We start from the raw sequence: 24,848 nt of genomic DNA on the forward strand, positions 1-24,848 counted from the left end.
GTAAGATATAATCTAATTCAATATATACATGCTCAGTTTCCCTCCTAATATTGCCATATTTGGTGATCCAATTAAAGTTGTCCGAGCCTGTGTCTTCCTTCACTATTTGGTGTCTCGCCAAATTTTTTAGTGATTCATAAATGTCATGATGTTGTACGTGCCACATATTTGGAGTTTACTATACATTGCGCATTTTATGCTTGGCATACTTCAAAAGAAGTAGATCCCTTTTGATAAAGTTAAAGTCTAAAATATGAATTTTGTAATTTAAAAATTAAGTGCTGAAAGTATTAAGCAACTGAATTGAAAAGATTATATGTATTTGATAATTAATTGACTTATAACACTGAATTGAAATATTGCACAAATATTATAATCGCTGGAATAGATCCAATGATGGGAGGAGAGCTCTTAAAGTTCTCTTGAGCCTTACTATTAGATACTCGAATCCGACTTGTTAAACTTATTTCAAATAGATCGGGTTCGATTACAGTCGTAGACTGACTGGGGGTAGGAGTGGGAAAGGAGTAGGGATATGCATGTTACTGCGTAAATAATAATGCTGGGGTGGGACTTGGGAGGGTATTGGGTACTCCCACTTTTTCTTGTATCAATTTATGCTCATTGTACTTTTCTTGGCCTGGGTAACTAGCTATCTGTCATAATTTCCTCCTCCTAATTGTTCAATTGTTTATATGTCTGAAGCTGCGTGTGTAGAATTGTCTCTTCCACTAACAAATGGATTAATCTCTCATGCACCCATAGTGTAAATATTTTTTTCTTATACTAGTGAGTGTAATGCATGTCAAATTTACTAAAAAAGAAAAAAGTGAATTTTAAAATTTGAATGAAATTTATGTGTTATGTATCTAAATCTTTTTTTTTTATGCATCTAAATTTGCTAATACAAGAAAATGATCTATCTAATGGCTGTCTCAAACGTAAACTTTTTGAATATCCACTATTGATTGTTAACTAGCTAAACCAACCATTGCTAGTCCTCCACTAATCTCTTTTGGAAGATCTAGTAATCTTATATTTAAAATGTAAAGCTCACCCGAGAAAAAGGCACGGTTGATCATTAATAACACCATATTTAAGCTCGATCACTCGAGAGAAATACATGGTCGATCATCTTTTATTTTTTTATTTTTTGTCAATAGTTACTTCTTTACAGCTATTTCTAATTTATGGAGAAGAGAACGCATCCAACTATATCATTGAAGGAGAATAAATCACTATCGAGCCAGGATTTAAAAGAAAGCCACATTGAATGGCATTTATAAAAAATAAAATTTGAATCCTTAACCTTCCATTCATAAAAGCACTTAAAGTGCCTAGTCGTGGCCAAGTCAGATGATTTGGTTCACGTTGATTATCTGATAACACTAACTTGCTCCTTGTTTGTCAATTGATGAGTTTTCAATTCTGACATTGCTCTCCATTGGTTCCATTGTGTGGCAAAAATTGAACTAGAAATGCTTCCCAATGCCTAGGTACAGATAAAAGCATTTACCACACGTTTCCCTTTCTTTTTATTTTTTTCCCCTTTTTTCTGAATAGCTAGGAAAATGAAGTTATGGATTCGCAGTTCCGATATAGTGAGATACAAAGGCACCGTATAACTTCAATTGTAAGGAGGGACATATGTAAATCAAGAGGAAATTTGTTCAAAGCATTATTCACATTTCGTCAAATAAATTTTTTCATCCATTACTTTTAAAATAGTAAATTTACATCTCTTACAAAGTCAAATCGAAAAAATTTGGTTTCACCATAAGTTTTCGATCATTTTTACCTTGAATCTATCACGTAATCCACACATGATCATTTTTTAAGGAGAACAAAAGTTATATCTCATTTATAGTTAAGCAAATAACCTGATCTATATTTATTTTTGTCGCTAAAAATATGATCTGACCTGAATTATATTTATTTTTCTTCTAAAAATGTGAAATTTGGCATAATCTATATTCATTCTTGCCACTAAAAAGTGAGATCTGGCATTTTTTAGTAGGGATCAAATTTTTTAAATTTGAATTTGTAAGGAATTTAAAGTCAATATTTTAAAAAAGAGGCACAAAAAATTTATTTGATAAAAAATAGGGGACGTTTTAGATAATCTATATCTATATGTATTGCAGGGAAGGTTTTAATTGAGGCCTCCTGGATGGCTTTCAAATCTCCTATGCTTTTTTTCTAGATTTTTTATTTATTTTAATATATAAATTCAATTAAAAAGTTTGAAATAGGATGATTTACAACTAATCCTATGACAATTCAAATCTAAAATTTAAAACTTTCTTTCCCGCTTAAAATAAGTGTTTAATAAATCATTTATAGTTTGTTTTCAAATTTTAACCCTTTTTTCCTTCCATAAGTAAATAAAATAAATTTGGATAATTTGATTAGTCCCATGTTTAAATCATTCACCCCATTACAACTTTATCGCTTTAGCCCATTTATTCCTTGATTAATAAGATTATTTGTCAAATATGATTAATAATGTGACTAGTCCCATTTTTTAATCAGTTATATAGTAATTTTTTAGCATTGTTCCTCCGGGTATATACACGTAGATTTGTCAAACATTCAGATGACATATCCAATTATAGCCATTCTTTAAACATTTTACCTTTTGCAAACTAAATTAGTTTTTTTTAACTTTAAACTTATCCTATTAGACGATAATTCCAACCAATGAAATAAACATTTCGACATACAATGTCATGTAGATAATTTTTTACATGCTCAAAACTGCATCTAGATAATTTTGCACCTAACGTATACATCAAAAAGTGCACATAAAACAAAATTTTGATATGAATTTTAAATTAATAAAAAGAGCATTTAGTTGGTTGTTTTTTGGAGTGTGTATCAAAAAATTTAAAATAAATATTTTTTAAACGATTATCTTGAATGATTGTCACAAAAAAAATAGTAGTATTTCATCAAATTTATACGCAATTATTTTACCTTCATGACTATTATTCTAACTCTTTATTTGAAAAAATAAAAACTTAAAAAGTGAGGTAATGAATCCTAAATGATAAAAGGAATAGAAAGATTGGAATATAGTGCCAGGAAGGATAAAATAAGATAATAAATCCTAAATAATAAAAGGAGTATAGGGTTTGATGGGGTAAAGTTAAAGGAGCTGTAGTTGTGGGTTGGGATGAAATGATCAAAATGAATGATTTATATGGGTTAAATGGGATATAGTTTTACATGATTTTAGTTATCTTACACATTTGTAATCCACTACAAAATTTTATTTATTTTTTCTTCCATATTCTTTGGGCAACAAAATAAGATATTATTGTAATCAACAAAAAATAAGAACACGTTGCATTAATAAATATTTTTTTACCTAAAAAAATTACACAGAAGAACCAATAGTGGTGATCATAAGGAGTTTTAATTTTGTCACTCTACGAGAATCTCAAAATAATTTAGATGTGAATGCAAGAAATCGATTTAGACTTGATAAATTAATTAAAACTTTGATGGAAGGGAGGGAGGGAGTAGGATAAAATTTAACAAAAATTAGAAAAAAATGAAAGAATAGGAAAAGAACGTTAAATATGCATTTGCAAAAAGTAGAATATAATTATTGAATTTGTAGTTAGTAAAATTTGTTTACTAATGAATTTGAATCCACGTCTAATTTAATTAGGTCTAAATAGGTAGTTTCAATCTATCCATTTAATAGCCACAAATTAATGAGTTTAATTGGGTTATCCATTTAAAGTTAATAAAACTGCATACCCATACTCATTTGTTGAAGAGCAAGTTGAAAAATTGATCATTCTTTATAATTATATATGGAGAGTAAAATGATATAAGGTAAATAGGTTGTGAAATTGGGTAAGAAATTGCATAATTTGATAGAAGCAGGGTAAAATGAAGGAAAGGTAGAGTTTGTATGAGATAAATGAGTTGGAGGGATATGAAAAGTTTGGGTTAGAAAGGTAAGAAAGAGAACAATGAAAATTAGGGGAATATTAACGAGAAGTGGCGAAAAAAAAATGGAAGGAAGTGGTAACAAGTTATACTTGGAGTGTTTTTAATATTTCTTTAGATATTTTTGTGATATTTGTTCATATTTTTTAATATACGTTAAGGTTTTAGATAAGGTGCATAAATAAAATTTAAATTATATACTAAAATAGCACTCTTTTGATTTTTTAACCTTTTTTCATGTAACTAATATAAATAATTCATTTACTACTAGTCTAAACACTTGTACTGTACTGGAAGAAATTATAATCGATGGAGGAATTTATAATCGATGGAGGAATTTAAAAAGAGTAAAAAATTTATGTAATTGTTCATATAATTTAGGACACATCAAAATATATTTAAAAAAAATGAAATTTTGTAGCAATAGTTCAAGGTATGATAAAAACATCTCCATTATTTATAACCTACCACTTTTGATGAAAGTCGAATCCTGAAAAGAAAATAAAAATGTATATCATAAACTGAGTGAAATGAGGGTCTAATTAAATATAATTGAATATTTAATTTGATAAGTAAATTAAATACCTGCCAACATTTTGTATTCAATTTAATAATCTTCTACGAAGGTGTGAGCATTCTTTACACCAATCAACTTTATATATGAAACACCAATATCACGGGATTAATTAATTCTATTGAATTATGTGGAGTTTGTCTGCAAATAAGAAGGCATGATTTTTGCATGAATTAATGTGTTGGTTGAACAATGTACCTTCATTTTTCTAGAATTAAGAGCATACATAATTCAGAAATATCATTTTTTTATAAAGTTTGTAAATAATATTGCATAAAAATATACGTATAAATAATTTATACCTTCCTTCTTAAATCTCTAAAGTAAAAAGCATCGCAACGAAATATGAATTGTGTATGTCTGTCTTGAAAATCGAGATACAGGTTGTCACTTGAATCTCTAACTTCTATGTTCACATTGTATCTGTTAAGAAGAAAATGTGATGTACGATACAGAAAATTATATTAAAATTAAAGGCCCTGTTTGACAAATGAGTTTTTTGGGTATTTGTCTAAAATTTTACTGTAACTTACTGTAGAAGTTTTTTTTAAAAATTTTTGAAGTGTGTTGTTTTTTTGAATATTTTGAAGTGTATAGTTTAAAATTTTTGAGAAGTTTTTTGAGATTACTGTAGTTAAAGTTTTTAAAAAACTTGTAGCAGACAAACTTGACAAAAAACTTGTCTGCCAAACAAGGCCTTTATATGACAATAATTACCTAACAATAGTATGCATGTCATTTTAATGGATACATACCATTTTTGTAAAATGAGATCGATATGGTTGTCCACAATTTTTGCATAACTCATAGAACATATTGTCTATATTAATGCTTTGAATGTAAGCAAGTATTCAAAATTATGTAACCTTGTAAGGGGGTGTATTTCATGATGAAATTAAGTAGATGGCTGAGATGGATACTGTAAGGAAGTTGAAAGAGATGATAGATTCTTATTTTTGTTTACGAAAATTACGAATAAACATATGGGGCAAGTAGTAATAAGAAGAGTCAATAGATGTCGATGAACTATTATGAGAAATGAATAGATGTGATAAGCATGGGAAGAGAGAATAGATATTGGGGTTTTTGTCCTTTTCTTTTTTTGTCGAAACAATGAACTGTTATGGTTGAAGGATGTTATGTTTTTTTTTCTCCTAATATGGTTTTAGAAAAGTTTTAATTGGAGTGAAATTCGTATTTGATGCAAGCCAATTAAAACGTGTTGAATTCAAAGACGAGAACATCTCCTATTATTATGATCTTGGGGAGTCTTATTTGGAGTGAAATTTGTATTTGATGCATGCCAATGAGAAACGCGCTGAGTTCAAAGACAGAACCGTGGTGGTGATTTGAAAGACATGCACACTAATGACTTATAATGGTGCTAAACATGCACATATTAATGAGTTATTTCAATTATAAAGGATAATGTTACATGATGAAGTGATTTTGAAAAATAACTAAATATTGGTAGTACATTCGGTGGGAGTTGAGATGAATGTATTTTATGGACTAAATTAAATGTGAAAATGTTAGAAAAATGAAATTGGAAGTGAGAAGGTGTGTGTAGATTTATTGTTGAAAATTTCTTCTTAAATTTATATAGATATGGATTATTATTATTATGTTAAATGTAAATTCGTGCATAACACGTGTTGCAATACTAGTTTTTCTTTGAGTGCAGTGACAACTGACAAGGGATGATGTAATATGCTCTCCTTTTCAGCAAAAAGGAAGTGAACAAAAGTTTGAACGGAAATGGCTTCCTGGAAGGATACGAAAGGTGACCGCGTCCCAAGTGAAGTTTTAACTGCCCTTAGGCCCGCTTGATAAGCAGCACAAGTTGTCCTGGAGTATTGTTTTCGGCGGAAGACGCTGACACTGGGAGCAAACAGTCAGTCAGTCCGGCCCCTAGCACATGATGGAACCATGAACGGTCGGTGGACCAGAAAGCCCATCGGCCTTGTGAGTATTTATTTTACAGAAGAAGCCCTTTGTACTCCACCAACAAACTACCAAATGTGGCGCACGGCGTCTAGATCTCATTTGGAGCTGCGGTGCATTTATTGAAAAAAATTTTAAAAATATTTGATAATTAATTTTTTATAATTTAAAAGTACTTATATTAGAAGTGTTTCTTTATAAGCTCTCGCAATTCCAATCGGGTCTATGCACTTGAGATTAGAGAGGTTCAAATGTTTTTCTGAAGATTCATTTTTGTAACTTGTATAATGAAATGTGGAAGTACCTTTCTCAAATGCTTAAAATGTACGTAACTATATCAAGTGCAACTGCCATTGGTAGGTAGGTTAGATTTTGTAGGTAAATATATGTATTCTTTTCACTAAGTGTTTTTTGGGCCTTTTTCACTATGTGTTAGTAGTATTTATATTATTATATGTGGTTATTGTTCCCACAATTTGCGTGCGTCGATTATAATCTTGTTCAAAATTTATTTATATTGATCTCACTATTTCAAGACATCATATCCACTATTAACTCGTTTATTATAATTAGCTTCCCCAGCTTCTTATTAATGTCACGTGTGATATCGTCACTATCATTAATATTAATATCAATGCTAAGAAGACATCGATTTAGTGGATAAAGTTGAAACTTCATTATTCTAGTATTAATTTTCATATCAATAGTTAAATAGAAAAATTCATGCTAAGAAAGATTTGGTCTATTGATTAAAGGTGAGAGCTTAAGGTTTAAAGGTCTCCGGTTCAAATTTCACTTCTCCCTCATTATTTCTTAAATCTCACTTCTTCCCTATTAAAAAAATTACACGTAACACTGTACCATTGATCTTGAACCCTCACTATATTTAAGAAAATGGGAATATAGTGCTATAATGACTTCACGAGCAAATAACTCAACTTGGGTTGATGACATATTATTTCAGTTTGCAAATTACATTTTTAGAAACAATGATAATCATTTTTGACTTTCAATATTTTGTGTTTTTGGGCAAAGAAAAATTTAAGAATAGAAGAGCTAAATCCATTCTAAGGTCAAGAAAAATGTTTAGAATGGTTTCTATAAATTGCTTATATTCGGCGCAGGCGTGGACTAACTTCTCTACTTATCCCAAAATAAAAATATTGAGAGGTTTCGTTAACGTGATTGTTCAAACTTAAGGGGCAAATTTGCCAAACAAGAGTAAAAAAAAAAAAAAAAAAAAAAATCGAGGCGGATGACGTATCCATAAAATTGACACGTATATGGCGTGAAATTCTCATACGATAAAAACAAAAGTTGTTCGCGGGTTCAAGGCTAGGGTTTCTACCGGTTTCAGACTTGCGCCGTCCGCCATGGTTCTCAAGTATGTTCTTCCCGAATTTCCTTCGCTCCCTTTTTTTTTTTTTCATGTTTTTAATGCTTAGATTGCTTTTATGTTAATTTGGTTCTTTGTCCTTTTTTCCCGTGGTTGTTACATCATTCTGAAACAGCTCGTTTCTTGATGTTTATTGCTGGTATCTGCTGGTCCGATTGGTAGCTTTTGACAATTAGCAGGAACTCTGTTTTATTACGAGCTAAGATTTTAGGGACAATTTTAGGTTTTAGTGTTTTATGGAATCTCTATATTTGGCATTTGGGGGAAGAAAATGAAGAATGTATTAAGAAGGACAGAAGCTTCAGGGTCTCCACGTGGATCTTCAAATTAGGTTCAATATCGTGTATTTGTTCGGTTTCTGGTCCTATTTGGATCTTGTCACCGGTTGGCCTATAATTTTTGATGGATTGCTGCATTAGATGAATCAAATTAGAATAAGAAACTGGAAATTTCTCGGCAGGCCCGTTGGTTAGCGTCGTCATCTCTGAGCTACTGTTTTGGAATTGTGTAATGTAACAGGTTGCTTATGCTATCAAGAGATCTTTGTAATAACCTAATTAATTTTGCAATTACAGAACTGAACTTTGTCGCTTTAGTGGAGCCAAGATATACCCTGGTAAGGGTATCAGATTTGTTCGCTCTGACTCCCAGGTAGAGATAATGATCATTTTGATGTTTTCATTTCTCATGGTGTTTGCCCCTTGAATTAGTTTTGAGCAAGCAGGATGGTGGCTGTTGTTCAATGTTGGCATTTTCTACTGCATACTGATAGATATATCATGTGTTTGACCTCTGGGAAGCTAAAATTCTGGTTCCGATACTAGGTTTTCCTTTTCGCCAATTCCAAATGTAAGAGGTACTTCCACAATAGGTTGAAGCCTTCAAAGCTCACTTGGACAGCCATGTATAGGAAGCAACACAAGAAGGTATTATACTTTCCCTTCCTGCATGTGGGTAGATCAGTGTGCACAAATGTCTCTTATTATAAAGTTTAATACAGGAAAACATGCTTCTGAAAAGCATTTGTTGTTGAAGTTTGATGGCTTTGATGTGTATAATTCGTGCTCTCATAGGACATGGCCCAAGAAGCTGTCAAGAAGAGACGTCGTACAACTAAGAAACCTTACTCTAGGTCTATTGTGGGAGCTACTTTGGAAGTCATTCAGAAGAAAAGAACTGAAAAACCTGAAGTTCGTGATGCTGCAAGGGAGGCAGCTCTCCGGTATTCTTTTTCTTTAATTATAGAACTTGGGACTGCTGATCCTTCTACTTAAAATTTAACCTTTTGCAATGCCATAAAAGTGACTTGGTTCTGTTGTCTGCAGTGAAATCAAAGAAAGAATAAAGAAAACGAAGGATGAGAAGAAAGCTAAGAAAGCTGAGGTGATGGCTAAGACACAGAAGAGCCAAGGCAGGGGCAATGTACCCAAGAGCGGAGGAGCAAAAGGTCCCAAACTTGGTGGCGGCGGTGGCAAGCGCTGAAGGTTGTTTAGTGTTTGACTTTGTGATATAAAAGTTGATGTAAGTTTGAAATCTACCAAGGTTTTGTTAGGTTAATAATTGTGTCCTTGAGGGTTTTGGTTGGCTGTCTGTTTTTGATTCATTTTGATGAGCAGCATTTATTTTTGTTTAAACCATTTTGTTAGGTGGTTTACTAGTAGATCATGGTAGGGGATCCATTCGACCTACAATTTTTAATTTCATAACGTCTATGTTTCTCTTGTTGAAAGCAAATTTTACTTGTGTTTTTTGTTTTAGAGGTCCACAACTTCTGGGATTTGACAGACATCGATTATAATGGGTCTTATGCGCGTGTTGTTGGAAATCTTCGAAAGTTTGATGCACAAATCTAGCTAAAATGTTGTACTTCTTACCATTAGCAGCGTACAAAATGCTTTACTTCTGCTGTCAAATAAACTGTCATCTGTTTCCTAACTAATCTCCTTATCCAATACGCCCGTCCTGAGCCCCACTCTTCTGGTGGTTGTTGGTAACGCGCGTCTGGCCAGTTTTTACTTGTCAAAACCCCATTGTTTAGATTTTCAGGGTTGGTCTCACTGCATCCAATTATTCCAGCGAGTAGTTTTAGACTGCTCGATTTGCCGAACGATGATATTCCTTGGATGCACTACTGTAGGTTTCCACGCTGCTTTGTTTTAGATTAAACGTTGCGCTTAATCTGTGAAATGTTTCAGTCTTTCAGAGGTGAGCTGTGGGCTCAACTTTGTTGAAAGGTTTGTCATGTCACCAAACGACACTATTACACTACGATACATGCGCGTGCGTATAATCTTCATTGTTTTAGTAATCTAGTCCCAGTGAACCATGTATTGATAAACACTGATGTCACCTTCGCAAATTTTAGTTTTCTTCTTAACAAGTATCTTTAGGTGGGGTGTTATAACGTTATAATGCATTTCCATGCGCTCAAGTTCAGAAATGCGCAAATTTTTTTTTTCTGGAATAAAAAGGTTCCACAATGCATGTAGAGCAATTTCATTGGTCAATGATTAACTATTAAACTTGTCGAATAACTGATCCGGACTAAAGTAATTAGGCTTTTTTTTTCTTTCTTTTTGCGGATTAAATCATCTTCCAACCACATTGTTTGTTTAAATGTAAATGTCACTGAATATGATCAGAACTTGCGCCCAAAGGATTAAAAAAGATTACAGAATTTTTTCCCAGAAAAAAAAGGAATAGAAGATAGAGAGCAAGTAACTAAAAAGTTAATGAACTTCCAGTCTTTCCAAATTGGCCCAAAGCTTTAGCAAGAAGTAATGGTAATACTTGCGCTGAATTCCATGCCAGTCAGTGACAGTGCGAGCACTAGCTTTTAGTAATTACATTAGTGCAACTTTCAGCTACTTGTTCCTTAAATCAAAGTGAATATAACCTCTTCTCTAATTTTTATTGCACGTAACATTTTCTCTAAATCTTAATTACATTATTGTTTTTAAACGGTAGGAAGGACTAAACACGTAAGTAGATTACCAATTAAATACTCTGGTTAAGAAAACAAAAACTCCCAGTCACAATCTAATGTTCGATTCTGAACATAGCCCCATAACCGTGCGTAAATTTTGATACTACGTCGTGATTAGCCTTTTTTTTTTTTTTTTACCACTTTATTGTGACATAAACATAATACTGCAAAAATTTTGTGATACGACTACTTCCCCATTTCTTTTTTTTTCCTTTAACAGAAAAAGCAATCAGGCTTTTCCTTAATCTCACTTTTTAGCTGACAGAGGATCTTTCATCTTCTTAGGAAACTGATCGATTTTAGGAAACGGTTTTGGTGTAGTCAATGGGTCCGTCCATTCTCCTTCTTGAGCCATCACCCCAGTCCAGCACTCCCCGTCGGTTAAAAATAACCGCCACCGCAAAATGGACACCCCCCCACTTCTCTAACTCTCACTCCTCATCATCTACTTTACGAACCCCACCTCCTAGTCCTTTCACCTCGTCACAACCCAACCACCATCTGCCACCTCACCACCGTTCTAAACGTTCGAACACGTGTCACCAGATCAAGCGACAGTGTTTGGTGCAATCCTTGAGCCGACCACGCCAGATCCCAAATTCGCCCAGGTGTTTTCTCTTCGCGTAACGGCCACCGACTCCCCTGTTTCTCTCTCATAACTCGCAGCACACTAGCCACGTTCTCCGAAGCCTCCATTCATGACGCAACCCAACAACTCCGTCCAAATCCTAAACTGCTCCCCTTTTTAAAGACCGAGAACTAGACAAGTACTCGTTCAATTTTCTTGAAAGAGAGTTCGAAGGTATAGAAACATGGCGGGTGAAGATATAGAAAGTGGGGCGGGAAAAAACAGGGGAGGAGGAGCGAACTATGCAATTCATGCAGAAGAAAGAGATACTCAATGGATATCCTGGATGATTCCAGTTTTTATTGTAGCCAATATTGCTGTGTTTGTGATGGAGATGTACGTCAACAATTGCCCCAAGCATATTGGGCCCGGTAACAAGTGTGTGGCGAGGTTCCTAGGGAGGTTCTCTTTTCAGCCTCTGTCCGAAAATCCCCTTTTAGGGCCTTCTGCTTCCACGTAAGCTTCCTCTAGTTTTTATTTTCTGTTACTATTACTAAAAGGTTTGAATTTTTTGTCTCGCTTCTTAGTTATGGAATTGAGGAATACTTTTTATGGTCTAAAAATGTGATCTTTCATGTTTGGGAGCATGATTATGTGCTTCTGATTGAAACTCAATGAATTTCTATTGTGTCAATTATTTTGTCATCGGAAATCCTCCAAAGTTTTGTGCTTTACCAGAAAGTAGGCTTGTTTCTTTGCTTAATCAGTACTGATTTTATATTGTTTTTTTTTTTCTTTTTCTTGGGTTTAGTGCCTCTTTGGAACTTGAAATTTGTAGGAAAATTTTTTGAAAGTTTTACGCAAGGACAAATATACGGAGGATGAATTCCGAAGGATGAATTACGTACTTCAATAAGAATTTAAAGGTCATGTGTGGTTGTCTCCTACTGTAATTGTTGCTATATCTGTATCTGCATTAACAAAATTAAACATACTTACGGATGGGTAGATTATTATGAAAGTAACTGCTTCTTAGGCCGGGGGAGAGGTTTCCTTTTTTTTTTTTTTTTTTTCTGGGTAAAGTGAGAATCCCCTTTTAGACAGTCAGCTAGCTTTTGTCCTTGGTGGTTTCTTCAATAATGCATGGTTTGCCTTTTGTTTCTCGGAGCATGCTGCAAGTAACTTTTACTTTGCTTACGGTCAAGTGATGGTTATCTGAATGTTATGTATCTTTTCAGATTTGGAGTTGTGGTCAAATGGTCACTGACCAACATAAGGTCTTTGATCTCCTTTTCTTTTTAGCTTTTGTGGTCAGTTCTCCCTCATTGGTGGTTCAAGAGACTACTAGAGGATTTCGTAATTCAGATGGGTTCCCATTAGGATAAGCCAGTCATTGATAGGAATTTTTCTTTTCTAATGGGAGGTCAAGGTTAACCAAAATATGTATTGCTCCTTTCCTGACATAATACCTTTCGATTTAGTCTAGAGAAGATGGGCGGTCTACAGTGGACTAAAATTGTTCATCAACACCAAGGATGGAGGCTTATCTCATCTATCTGGTTGCATGCTGGCATTATTCATCTCGTTTCAAATGTGTTGTGCATTGCACTTGTTGGCATTCGGCTGGAGCAGCAGTGTGGCTTTGGTATGTCATGCTCCGACCTGTTTCTTCAGTTAGTCTAAATTCTGCTACCTTCCTCCTATGCATGAATTTAAGGGAACAAGATGCAGCTTTAGATATGGTTCATTGCTTGTGTTTAATTTAATAGTTCTTTTTTCAAGAAGACATTTTTCAATCTGTTTTCATGCTAACATTTATTTAAATTTTGATTTGGCAGTGAGGATTGGAGCTATCTACTTGTTGTCAGGATTTGGAGGGAGCATACTTTCCTCCTTATTTATTCAAAATAGCATTTCTGTTGGTGCTTCTGGTGCTCTTTTTGGACTTCTTGGTGCTATGCTTTCGGAACTAATCACAAACTGGAATATTTACACGCATAAGGTGGGTATGAGTTTTTCTCTTGCATGTTAGGTTGTTGAACATGCTATCAGGCCACTATTATTGCCAACTTTCCAAATACTGGTTGTTTGTGCTGTTATGTATGGGAACATTTGAAAGGCTTTGCAATTGGGACGGTTTACTGATGATATGACACTCTTTTTATCCTTCTAATTTCAGCCTTTTTTTCCACCCTTTCAATATCTAGGTTGCGGCGCTGTTGACCATATTGGTGATTGTTATCATTAATCTAGCTGTTGGGATTTTGCCGCATGTTGACAATTTTGCTCATATTGGTGGATTCTTGACTGGGTTTCTCCTTGGTTTTGTCCTGCTGCCTCGTCCTCAGCTTGGTTGGGTAGAGCGGCATAATATACCGGCTGATCTTCGTGTTAAATCCAAATACAAGGCTTACCAATACGTGCTGTGGTTGGTTTCTCTGGTTTTGCTGATTGCAGGGTGAGTCTGCTCGTCAAATGAATTGTTGTGAATCTTACCGGTGTTGTTTATGTTCTTTAATTCATTGTTTAGCTACTAGAGAGAACAAATTTCTGGGGTCAAGTATGCTCTCTGTATGTATTATGTGTGAGCTGCCTTTATTTTTCTGCTGGGTACATTTGGTTAGGCTGTTTGGCTGTACATTGAAATTATTGTCCATGGGTAGCAGGTTACCTTTCTTCAAGTATTGGAGTTCACACATTTTGATTCAGTGCAATGACATTCTAAATTCTATTTGGTTGATGCTTGCAGGTTGACTGTCGGACTTGTAATGCTATTTCGAGGAAAGAATGGATATGAACATTGTCATTGGTGTCGCTACCTGACTTGCGTTCCCACCTCTAAATGGAAGTGTGATGGGGAGTAATCAGCTTCGAGAATTTGGGTTTCTTATTTGGTCTTCTAAATTAGAATTTGTCAGGTGTATATGATAGCTTGGTAAATAATTTGTAGGCAGTAGACTCGCCACTTTCTTTGTGGTACCCTTTACAGCTTCAAACTTTTTTCGTCTGGGCTATTATACGAATCGAGGTTTTGTATTTTTTTTTTTAAATTTTAATATTGTTGTGCACATGCACGCAATAAAAGTCGATTCTCGTTATTGTTGCATGACGTTCATGTTCGAGATGAATTCATTGCCTATTTTTTTGACAGTACTCTTCATAGCTTACAACGTTTACCTAAAACTCCCAATCGTTGTTTGGCATCAGCAGCCACCAAAGTTACAGCCTTTTTCATGGACGATGATGCCGGCTGTTTATGGTAGTGACTGCCAGTCATGCAGCCTTGATGAGAGAGGCACACTTTTAACATGGCCAACCCAACTCAGCCATGCTGGAATTACTACTTACTTTATAAGACGCGCCATGCAATAGTGGAGGGGAGGAAATTTTCAAGAACAACAGGGGCGGGGAAGGGAGGCAACAGGGTGAAGATGGTCTCAGTGATGACTATAGTGGTCATCATATCGTTTGTACGTTCTGCAGTTGTGGGAGAGGCTGTAGATTGCAGCACCGTGACAGCTCTTCTATCTGCTTGTTCCAGCTTTATCATAAATGGTGCCCCGGATCCACTTCCTCTATCTCCATGCTGTGTTGCCATCACCACCCTCAATAATCTTGGAACCGACTCTTCCCAGAGTCGCCAGGTTGTGTGTAAATGCTTAATGGAGCTCATTACCAATTACAATCAAAACGCCACTGCTATTGCTACTCTTCCTGGCTTCTGTGGTGTTTCTCTTGGCTTCACCATTGATCCCAACACCGACTGTGAATAGTAACTCTCTCTCTCTCCCGTCAGCTTCTACAGTAGCATCCATTTCTCAGGAATCCTAATACTACTTACTTTGCCTATTATTTATTGCAGCATCTCATGATCAGGTTGATTTTTTGATGGCAAGAAATTTTGTCTAAATCAGTAATCATATGACGCGAGAAGCTGGAGCTTGGATGAGTTGCATATTACAATCCAGAAGTAGATGCAAATAAAGTACTACTGTTTTCTTTTTCTTTCGCTTTTTATATCGAAGAAGACATGGGGTGTGAATAAGACCTATGCTACTAGCCGTGATTTTAGTACGATTCGCTTCTTTCGACGACCGTCTTCTGCGAAGCGGGAACGGAGTGTGGCAGCCCCGTGACGCTAATTTCAGGGCTAATACGCTATGTTCTAAGGTGATTGGACAAAACCAATTGCCAGGAAAAGCCTGAATTTCGACGACGGTACGATTCGACATTTAACTAATGACCATACGCACGAGCTGTATATTTCTGTTGGATTTACTTTAACCCCGCATTAAGAGTGAGTTAAGAGCGGGTTGGAAAGAAAAGAATTTTTTTTTTTCTGACTTGTCCATTTCATTTCTATGTTTAACGTAGTTCATTCAAATAAGAGAGAGTTCTTTCCTCTGAAACGTGCATTCTGACTTTTTTCCCCCCCCTGATATCCCGTTCATCAGAAAAATCTCTGGACAACTTTTTCTAATTTCACCCTAGAATGTCTAAACAGTAGCATGTCAAATTTCTAGTCATAAATTTATGTACTGCATCACCATTTCTTAGGCTATTTGTGAGCTCAATTAACATTTGAACGTAATTTTTCATAATAATTGTTTAAAATAAAAAATAATAACACATATTATGTCAAAAAATAAATTTGTGTCCCGCATATTCTATTCTAACATTTAAATATTTTGATTATACTAAACAGTGAACATTCAATTCCAACTTGTGTATCAAACTTTGGAACAAAATAATTTTCTTTCCTACTATTCGCGGTAGAAATATTAATAATCATTTTGGGTGAAGAAACCTTTCCATTTTGGGTATTTCTGTGTACCAAACGAGAGTAGCGTTGGTTCAAGTGGGTAATGATTGATTTCTCAAAGTAATGCAGGCACGTGTCTACCAGCCACCTTTTCCACGGGAAAAGCTAGCAAAGACATAAAATTTTTATCTTTTCACTTTCACTGAAACATCCAAATGTATATTATTATTGCCTCCTTGAATTCGTGCAACGAAATTGAAGAGGACGAAAGAGCATGATTTTGGCGAAACAAGTAAACTTGATAACCTGCAACTGTATGTTATTTCTCGCGTAGCATCCATTCAGGTAAATCACCGATATTACCCAAAAAAAGGCAGACCATGCGAGTAGGAAAGCAGATGGCTTGTCAAGGTTTATTCTCTTTTCGACAAGTAGGCTTGGTCTTGTATGGCCCGTGACTCAATTCTGGAAATTGAAGGCAAGCATGCTTGCTTCTTTCCTAATGCTATGAATTTACCAAAGTCTTCAATCGCAGAAGACCACAAGGGACCGGAAGATAATTTCCACCTATAAAGCAGACCATGCATGTCTTTCTCAGCGCCGGACTGTTACCTGCGGCCGACAACAACTCATCGTAATTCACAACAGTACGACTTTTGTTTTGGGTAAAGTGTAATCCTTTAGTGAAGAGGTTGACCATTATCTCTTCAACTGGCATCATACAATCCAATAATCCGCTCGAATTCTGCTTTAATATAAAAGGAGAGCCTCAAGGCAAGACATGCATTCAATCAACCGCAAAGTGATAGCTTATTCTCAATGTGATGCATCAACATCATAATGCAATGTGAAGAGTTCTAAACCAATCAACTTAGCAGCATCTATGCAGTTAGCTCTGCTAAACACACACAAGCCTCGTGTTCCTTCAATCTTTTTATGTTTTTGACATGTTTACGAGCAACAGGCGTCTTATATTACAAACCAACCATCCAACAAGGCAACAGCAAACTACAATTTCACACTGCCTTGGATGCAGGTCTAGTTATGACCACACCAATGTCCTCGTGCGGAGTTTGATTAAAAACCATTTGCATGATAGAATACAACCGTCATCAGATGCCCAACGGCATGGCATTATCACAGTCGAGATAAAATAGCAGGTATTAGCGCCTACTACGATAAGTAGCACTGAAGTCCACATTATCACCGTGGACTCGCATCCCTACTCTATCCAAACCAGAGCTATGGTAGGCTTTGCTCCTGAGATTAGAGTGTGGGGTACCTCTCTCAGAAACGGTTTCTGCATCCCAAAGACTGGGAACAAACTTCCAATTCGCCCCAAGTCTCTCATACTGTGTCCTTTGTCTGGGGGCACTTTGTGACCTGACTTTAGCAAGAGATGACTCCGTATTAGCCATGTAACTGGGGTGACTCAAGTAGTCACCGTACACGCTCCTAGAACACTCGCTCCTTGAGGGAGTAAAGGGACCTCTTCTGCTGCTAGTGCCAGGTCTAGAAGATGCAGAGTGTAGACATGGGCTGTTATCAGCAGTCCATGCAAGTACGTGTTCCTCTTGTGGATGGAATTTTAGTGACCTTAAATTTGGAACTTCCCCAGAAGATACACTTGGATTTGGTTTCTCAAGCTTTGTTGCAAGTCCGGATATGGGATCAAATGTTGTAACGCTCTGCCCATTGTCATTCCACGCCCGAAAACCCTGTGAAGCCTGGAAGATCTTCTCACTTTGTCTTGGGTTATGATGTGGCTTCCAAGTGTCTATTTCAAGTATCTTGATGCTTTTCTCGTCGTCACGGGACACATTGTTTAAGCAGGAACCATTCTGGTTGTTCCATGTACATTCTTCCATCCAGCGATCTAACCAACTGGAACCCAAATGCAATCCCTCAACTTTGATACTGTTGCTGATGTTTGGTTTTGAAACCCATCTCTGCATTCATGGCAAAGCAGAAGCTATCTATAAGACGCACAACATTGCACTCTGGAGAAATGAGAATTTTTTGAAAGCAGCAAAGATTTCTCCTCTTAATTTTCTCTCTCATATTTGTTTTTGGTTCTTTTCTATCTCTTAATTTCTCCTTTTTCTCTTTCATGAAAATATTACATGCGTGACTGCACCAGATCATAAAATACTAGATGCATGACTGCACAAGATAATAAATCAGCTGGTCAATTTACCTTCAGCTCTGGTCCTTCGTGTTTGGTACTGTAAGAACGCTGTGGAATGTCATGCTTTTTGGGTGCTGGAGTATCCTGAAGGTGAATACTAGACATATGAGAAGTTTTCGTTGATCATAAAACCAAACCAACAGGCATCCTAGTGACCCATAAATAACTTATCACTAATTATGATAGATACCACTAATGGGAGGTTAGTTAAATTGAGCTAATGTAAACATTAAACTTGCACATGAATGGAATTCTTGATTCTTTAATTTAAGTTCATTATCCACTGCCTGCTGACACCAGTTTCCATAATTTTCCCCCCTTTTGTAAATAGTTTCAATAATGTTTATAAGATTATGAGTAATGAAAACCTCTTACATGTCCTATAGGCTACTATCATAACACCAACAGGGATTAAAAGTTCTACGCTACTCCATGAATCAAAACGAGCGCCACGTCTCAAATTTTGACAAGGAAGAAACCTTGAGTTTTTTTTGCTTTTTTTAATAATTTGAGATTCTAAAAGCTTTACTATTACTTAACCTTGACATTGATGGTTTCAATGCCGGTCCTAATGCGAACTAATCATCATAAATAAAGATGCAAACTGAATGGATTTGGAAACACTTTCCTGAAATATGAAAATGGTTGTAGATAGTTCAGCGTTACATGTCATCAATTTGTTGGCCAAAAAAAAAAAGAAGCAATTTTCAATAGGCAAGTAGCTCCGTACAAGTAACATATTAAGCAAGTCGTTAGCTTCCTTCTGCATCTAGAAAAGGAGATTTATAGCTTAGTGAAAGTGAAGTGAAGTTGTGCTTACAGCATGGCAATGCTGGGAGGCCTTCATGTGAGCATGGGAGGAGTCCGAAGTGTTAGCCCTAGTAGCAGATGCTCGAGCTTGTATTCGAGCCATTGCCTGCATTCGGCGGAGCATGTCTGCACTTTGCTTTCTGACGATGTGACCTCTGACTAGAGCTTGAAGTTTTACCAATCCCTTAAGGGCCCTTAGTGCTCTCCTAGCCTATAAGACAGTCATCAGTACTTACTCAACAGTAATCAACTTACTAATGCATTAATTTACTGATGCAAATGCGCATCAGCACCATAACGGCAGATACAATACATAAAACGGACATGCATTAAGGCAAAGTTTGGCCTGTGGAAATCTAAATGGAGAATCAAAAGATTTGTGAGGCTCAACCATTAAGGAACTCAATGTCTACCTTATTGTTTTATATGCTAAGACCAATAAGGCAGAACAATTGTACCTAGCAGCATTCTGCCAATATAAATAAGCAGCAAATTAAAAAACATTGCATTCAAAGTTCTACTGCATGCGGATATGAATCAAATAATCAAATACTACATTGTACCTTTCCATTAAAGCACTTTTCAAATTACAGATGAAGCTGATGAGGTAATTTTTAAGCCATTAACTCCAAAGGCATGGAGCAGTTTTCTTTGGTCAAAGCACGTGCCTGGTTCTTCAATATTAACTGCTGCCTATCAAAGCTAATGAAGGATGGTCATTTAGTGCTAAGTTTTTTGCTGATACCCCATGATTCCCTGCTCTATTGTGGAAAGTGATTCAGTCACTAGCCAAGATATTCTTTGAAGGTCAATTTAAGTTGTTAGAGAGTCTAATTTCTAATATTAGTATAACTAATCTTTACCCAATTTCCTTTTCTAAGCATCCGTTTTAAAGGACACACCACACACCCCAAAAACAAAAAGGGTGAAGAAGAGCATCACCAAATACAGAGAGAAGGAGGTTCCTTTTTCCTTTTTTTTGGGGGGGGGGGGGGGGGGGGAGGGGGAGGGGGTGGAAGGGGCATGTTATGCATTCTTGTGAAACTACTGCACATAGTCAGAAAGACATGATACCGATACTTTCCCTATCTGGCAAAGTAGACAGCGGAATTCGTAAAGTTCAAACCTTAATCCAAGAACTGACACCTACAATGCTAAGCGTCACTTCATTATTACAGTAAGAAAGACGGTAACTTTTCGGACTTTGCTGGAAAAAATCACTAACCAGGTAAGCTCTGAAAGCCGACTGAATCTTAACAGCCGCCACTTCTTGCCGCCAGTCTCTGCCGCTGCTGCCCTGAGGAGTGAAGGAAACAGTTCTAGTCCCACCAGCAGACGTGCTGGCACTAGTCAGCCTGACGACCTCTGCAGCTGCCTGGGCGGCAGCAAGAGCAGCCTCGGCGACGGCGGCGGTGGCAGCCGCTACGGCTATGGCGTGTTTGTTTGCGTCCAATTCTGCATAGGGGCTGGAAGAAGGGTCGTCGTAGGACCATCTGAGGCCACCACCAGCAGCATTTAAGGCCTTGTTGTCATAATTGGAGGAAATGGAAGATTTGATGAGACCCGATTTGGAGCTGGATATGGTTTTCTTCTTATCTTTGGTTGAAGAAGATGAAGAAGGTGATGACGATTCAGGGAAGGCTGAGGAAGGGGAGTTTTTGGAGCCCAGAAGCGAACGGAGCCATCTGGAGGTTTTGCCCATGTTTCATTTTGCAGGTGGATTTCAATGGCTTCGATTAATGTGAAAGAAAGACAGCATTTTGTCGGAGGAGAGAGGAGGGAAGTTCTGGTTTTAGTTAAATTTGAGATCAGCTGAGAATTACTACAACTAATTACTGCAGATTTTATATGTACGCCAGGGTGGATCAGTGGAACCAGTGCGTGTGTGTGTTCGAGTTCAGCGCTGGCCTCATTTTCAACGCACTTCGCTGGAGCTTGGAGCATACGTGCTAAGCTTCACATTTTGAATGAGAAGCACAACGATAATTGACTGCACCTCCCAAGAATTTTAACCGTTTCCACCTTTCACTCTCTGCTCTCCAACTTCTCTAAATTTGCATCCATCTTATCCGGCGATGATTCAATTTTCGTTGATAGGTTCAGTTGATCTTTCTTCTAAAACAGGTTAAGTAGAAGTAAAAGTAAAGGGTTGATAAGGGAGGATTGACAAAAAAAAAAAAAACAAACTTATCAAAATCTGCAAGATTGGTCTACTTAGGTAGTTGAGCTTATTAGGATGCACCGCCCCCACTAACTATGGAGCTAATCTCACTTTACTTCCTTGAAGGCTTGAGCTAAAACAATACACACTTTACCCTTTCAAGACCAGTCAAACCTAAAATTTGTGAATCAATTGGCGCAAAAAAAAAAAAAAAAAAAAAACTAATGAAATGACTAAATTGCCCACTATGTATGGATGAGTGGTAAAAAAAAAAAATTAATGCGCCTGAAATGCTGCTAAAAGCCACAAAATACGCCGAGTAAAAAGCTGATCAGCTCATTGCCATTTGATCATCTCTTTCACAGTCTACAAATTTTAATTTTCAACAGCAAAATTGTGCTTAATGTAGTCAAATAAAGCGTTGGAATCACATAGAATTAGGGGCCAAAGAATCTGTCACGATCTTAAAGCAGTTGCATTATTACATCTGCATGTTGCTTGAAGTACGTATACTCTGATACATTTTGTCAAATGTTTATGATGTGAAAATGGCTATATGTAGTGCTGGAAAGACCCTAATTACATGGCTGTTTTGATTTTTGATAATTTTTATATAGTTTTTGTGTGTGCTTTTTGGAATTTATCAACATTAAACCATTTACTACAGTTATAGCTATTTGGCCCATCTTTTCAGAGGCAATTTAGTCACTCAGTTGTAAGTACCCTTCATTGAATCTTAAAAGCGCTAACAACTCTTGGACCGAGTCGTAACCACCTCTACAAATCATCAAATTTTTACTGCTATTAATATTATTGGAATTGAGATTTGCTGATAAAAAAAAAAAGGGAAATGATCGGTTTCATCCTTCACATTTCACAAAAATATTCTTTTCGTCCCTCACTTTTAAAATGAAGCAATTTCATCATTGATATTTAAAAACTAAAATTATTACATCCCTGAATCCAAATTTCAATCTGAATCAAACCATCAATCAACCTGATTATAAATTTTGGGTGGTTAACTCAACTTGATATTCATGTAAAATTTAATGAACCTAAAAATAAAAAATAAAAAATTATAATATAAAAAAGAAAGATTAATCTTTTCTACGTTATCATTGTATACATTGATCGTTTTATGTACCGTCATATTATTTTAATTTTAATTTAAACACCAAAATTTATATTTATGATACACATCTAGATTCGCAAGCGGATACACTAACGGTGCATGAAAAGATTTATTAAAAAAATAAACTCTACTATTCCAAAACAAAGAATGGCCTTTTATGTTATAATTTTTATTTTTTTGGTTTAATAAATGTCATGTGAATACGATAAAGTTGACCGAATTGAAATTTATCAATTCTATTTTTGAAATTTATTACTAGGTTATTGGATGGTTTGATTCAAATTGAAAATTAGGTTCACGAATGTAATAACTTTAATTTTTAAATATCAGGGACAAATTTGTTTCATTTTAAAAATAAGGGACGAAAAGACTATTTTTACGAAATGTAAAATATGAAACAGATCATTTTTCCTAAAAATAAAAATAAAATCTAGGCAAAATTGACGGAGTAACAAAGGGATGGACTGGAGGAGGTGGCGGAGGTGGTGGTTGGAATTTGGAATTTGGGACCCGGGAGTTTAAAGCTGCGTAGCCGACGACTTTTGACGGATAATAAATAAGACACTTTGGTGACCGTGTCCTCAGTTAAACTGACCGCTGCCCACCCAAGACAACTACAGTACTTTGTTTTTGTACTTTATAATTTCGGAGCAATGATTAACCTTAAACCCAAACTTTATTCCCTCAACAAAATCTAATCCACATTACCGGCCAAATTAGTAAGGTTGGTTGTCTCCCGTGTCTTTGATTGATCGTGATCATTACTGTTCTGCCACGATTTTTTTTTTTTTTTTTATTTCCCCTTCTTGACAAAATTTAGTAGTGTTTCTTTCAAGGAATAGAGGATACTGTACACACACGCTTGAACAGCAGCACTACACAAAAGAAATAATAAAGTGATAAATGAACTAAATCTTGCGCCTATCCATGGGAGAAACTTTTATTAATTGTTTTGATTGTCATTTTTTTAAAAAAAACAAATATATGTATTTTACGAATATATTTATCAATCATTTTTTTATCTCACAGATATCAAATTATTACGATATATTTTTTTCCTATAAAGCACAAAAAAAAATAGCAATCCTAACGAGTAAAACTTTGATTTGAATATATCAAAACTTTTTGCTGTTTTTAGGCACCATGCTTTTTTGATTGAATTTGAACAAAGCCTAAAATTCTTTGGATCATCAAAGCCCACTTAAAACGAGAAGAATGTTAACAGCTCAGGTATAGAGTTCAATCAATTATTATCAAGCGTTCACAGGAAGAAATGAGTTTAATCATCAGTAGCTCCCCGCGTGGATTTGCTACTTTTAGGAGCTTTCGGGCATGATTCAAAAAATTACAACGCAACAGGTTGCGCCCAAAGAAATAAAAGAACTCATCACAGCATGGTCATTATACGTCGTCGCGGTTTCTCTGCACGAATTGTGACTCTCTGCTCTGTCACCAATTTGATTCCCCTGATCTCGTACGCTACAACAAAACAGCCAAAACTAGAGGGAAAGCTACAGATACTACTATTAGTTCATGTCACCATATCGTGGATGAGTTTAAGAGCTTCAGAAATGCTGATTGCTGCTACACCAAAGGAATGGCCCGACAACAAGAGAAACAAACCTGGAATTGAGGGCACTAAGGCTGGGACCATGGTGAACCATAACCACCCATCCTTTTGCTGGTATTGTACGTCTGGTGAACCAGATTCAAAGGGCATCACCACATATCAAATTGTCCTCTTACTACAGACAGGTATCACGTCCAAAAGAAGAAGAAAAAAAAAATCTTCCATGGTATATAATACTCGACCCTAAAATAGCAGCTAGGAAGGTTGTCAATGTTCGAGATAATGTAACATGACCAGTTAGTTACTGCTGAAGCAGCATGATTCAACCAGCTCAAGTAACAAGGACGACTGCCTTTTCTAGATTAATTACAATACATCACGTCTCCCTTCAGAGTTTAGGATGCTCTTCGCATATTTTAGCAGACAGAACTTTGCGCAGAATTGGTTGTTTATACAGCGCATGATGGTCACTTGGGTCATTCATTATCTGTGGTCCTGTCACCTGTAGCAGCAGTATCCCTTCCTAAGGGTTTCGGAAGAAAAAGCTAATAAGAGTGTCAAGAAAAAAACCCTTGATCGTGCGCAGAATTCCTCCGCTTGCATTAGAAGCCACCCTCGTCTGTCAGTAAGAGAATAAGAGTAGCATTTCCCCTTTTTCTATTTTGAAGATGAAGAATAGAATCTGCTGCTCTACAGTTCATCTTATTAGTCATTTACCAAGAAGCCATTCATGCAACACATTTTGCCTTCCCCATTTCTCATCCTCAGGGATGCTTTGGGCTTGGCCTGTGAAA

General features: G+C 36.0%; 4 protein-coding genes across 4 annotated transcripts; 3 read left to right on the plus strand and 1 right to left on the minus strand.

Moving 5' to 3' along the window:
* The first annotated feature begins 7,727 nt into the window (after window positions 1-7,727).
* Window positions 7,728-9,611, plus strand: LOC113725065 (large ribosomal subunit protein eL24). Its single transcript, XM_027248042.2, has 5 exons — window positions 7,728-7,865; window positions 8,453-8,528; window positions 8,702-8,803; window positions 8,951-9,099; window positions 9,203-9,611. Exons 1-5 carry the CDS (start codon window positions 7,855-7,857, stop codon window positions 9,357-9,359), a joined length of 495 nt encoding a protein of 164 aa, XP_027103843.1. The 5' UTR covers window positions 7,728-7,854; the 3' UTR covers window positions 9,360-9,611.
* A 1,633-nt stretch (window positions 9,612-11,244) lies between these two features.
* LOC113725066 (RHOMBOID-like protein 2) lies at window positions 11,245-14,537 on the plus strand. Its single transcript, XM_027248043.2, has 5 exons — window positions 11,245-11,947; window positions 12,913-13,076; window positions 13,270-13,433; window positions 13,639-13,889; window positions 14,181-14,537. Exons 1-5 carry the CDS (start codon window positions 11,676-11,678, stop codon window positions 14,293-14,295), a joined length of 966 nt encoding a protein of 321 aa, XP_027103844.1. The 5' UTR covers window positions 11,245-11,675; the 3' UTR covers window positions 14,296-14,537.
* A 139-nt stretch (window positions 14,538-14,676) lies between these two features.
* LOC113720939 (putative non-specific lipid-transfer protein 14) lies at window positions 14,677-15,826 on the plus strand. Its single transcript, XM_027245512.2, has 2 exons — window positions 14,677-15,203; window positions 15,294-15,826. The coding sequence occupies exons 1-2, from the start codon at window positions 14,740-14,742 to the stop codon at window positions 15,301-15,303; spliced, it is 474 nt and encodes a 157-aa protein (XP_027101313.1). The 5' UTR covers window positions 14,677-14,739; the 3' UTR covers window positions 15,304-15,826.
* A 1,285-nt stretch (window positions 15,827-17,111) lies between these two features.
* Window positions 17,112-21,148, minus strand: LOC113725068 (protein IQ-DOMAIN 23-like). The gene is made up of 4 exons (XM_027248044.2): window positions 20,417-21,148; window positions 19,202-19,402; window positions 18,391-18,465; window positions 17,112-18,142 (listed from the first exon to the last, which is right to left on the minus strand). The coding sequence occupies exons 1-4, from the start codon at window positions 20,891-20,893 to the stop codon at window positions 17,357-17,359; spliced, it is 1,539 nt and encodes a 512-aa protein (XP_027103845.1). The 5' UTR covers window positions 20,894-21,148; the 3' UTR covers window positions 17,112-17,356.
* Between the last annotated feature and the right edge of the window lie 3,700 nt (window positions 21,149-24,848).

Source organism: Coffea arabica, chromosome 2c, assembly GCF_036785885.1.
Source record: "Coffea arabica cultivar ET-39 chromosome 2c, Coffea Arabica ET-39 HiFi, whole genome shotgun sequence".
In the NCBI taxonomy this organism is placed as follows: domain Eukaryota; kingdom Viridiplantae; phylum Streptophyta; class Magnoliopsida; order Gentianales; family Rubiaceae; genus Coffea; species Coffea arabica.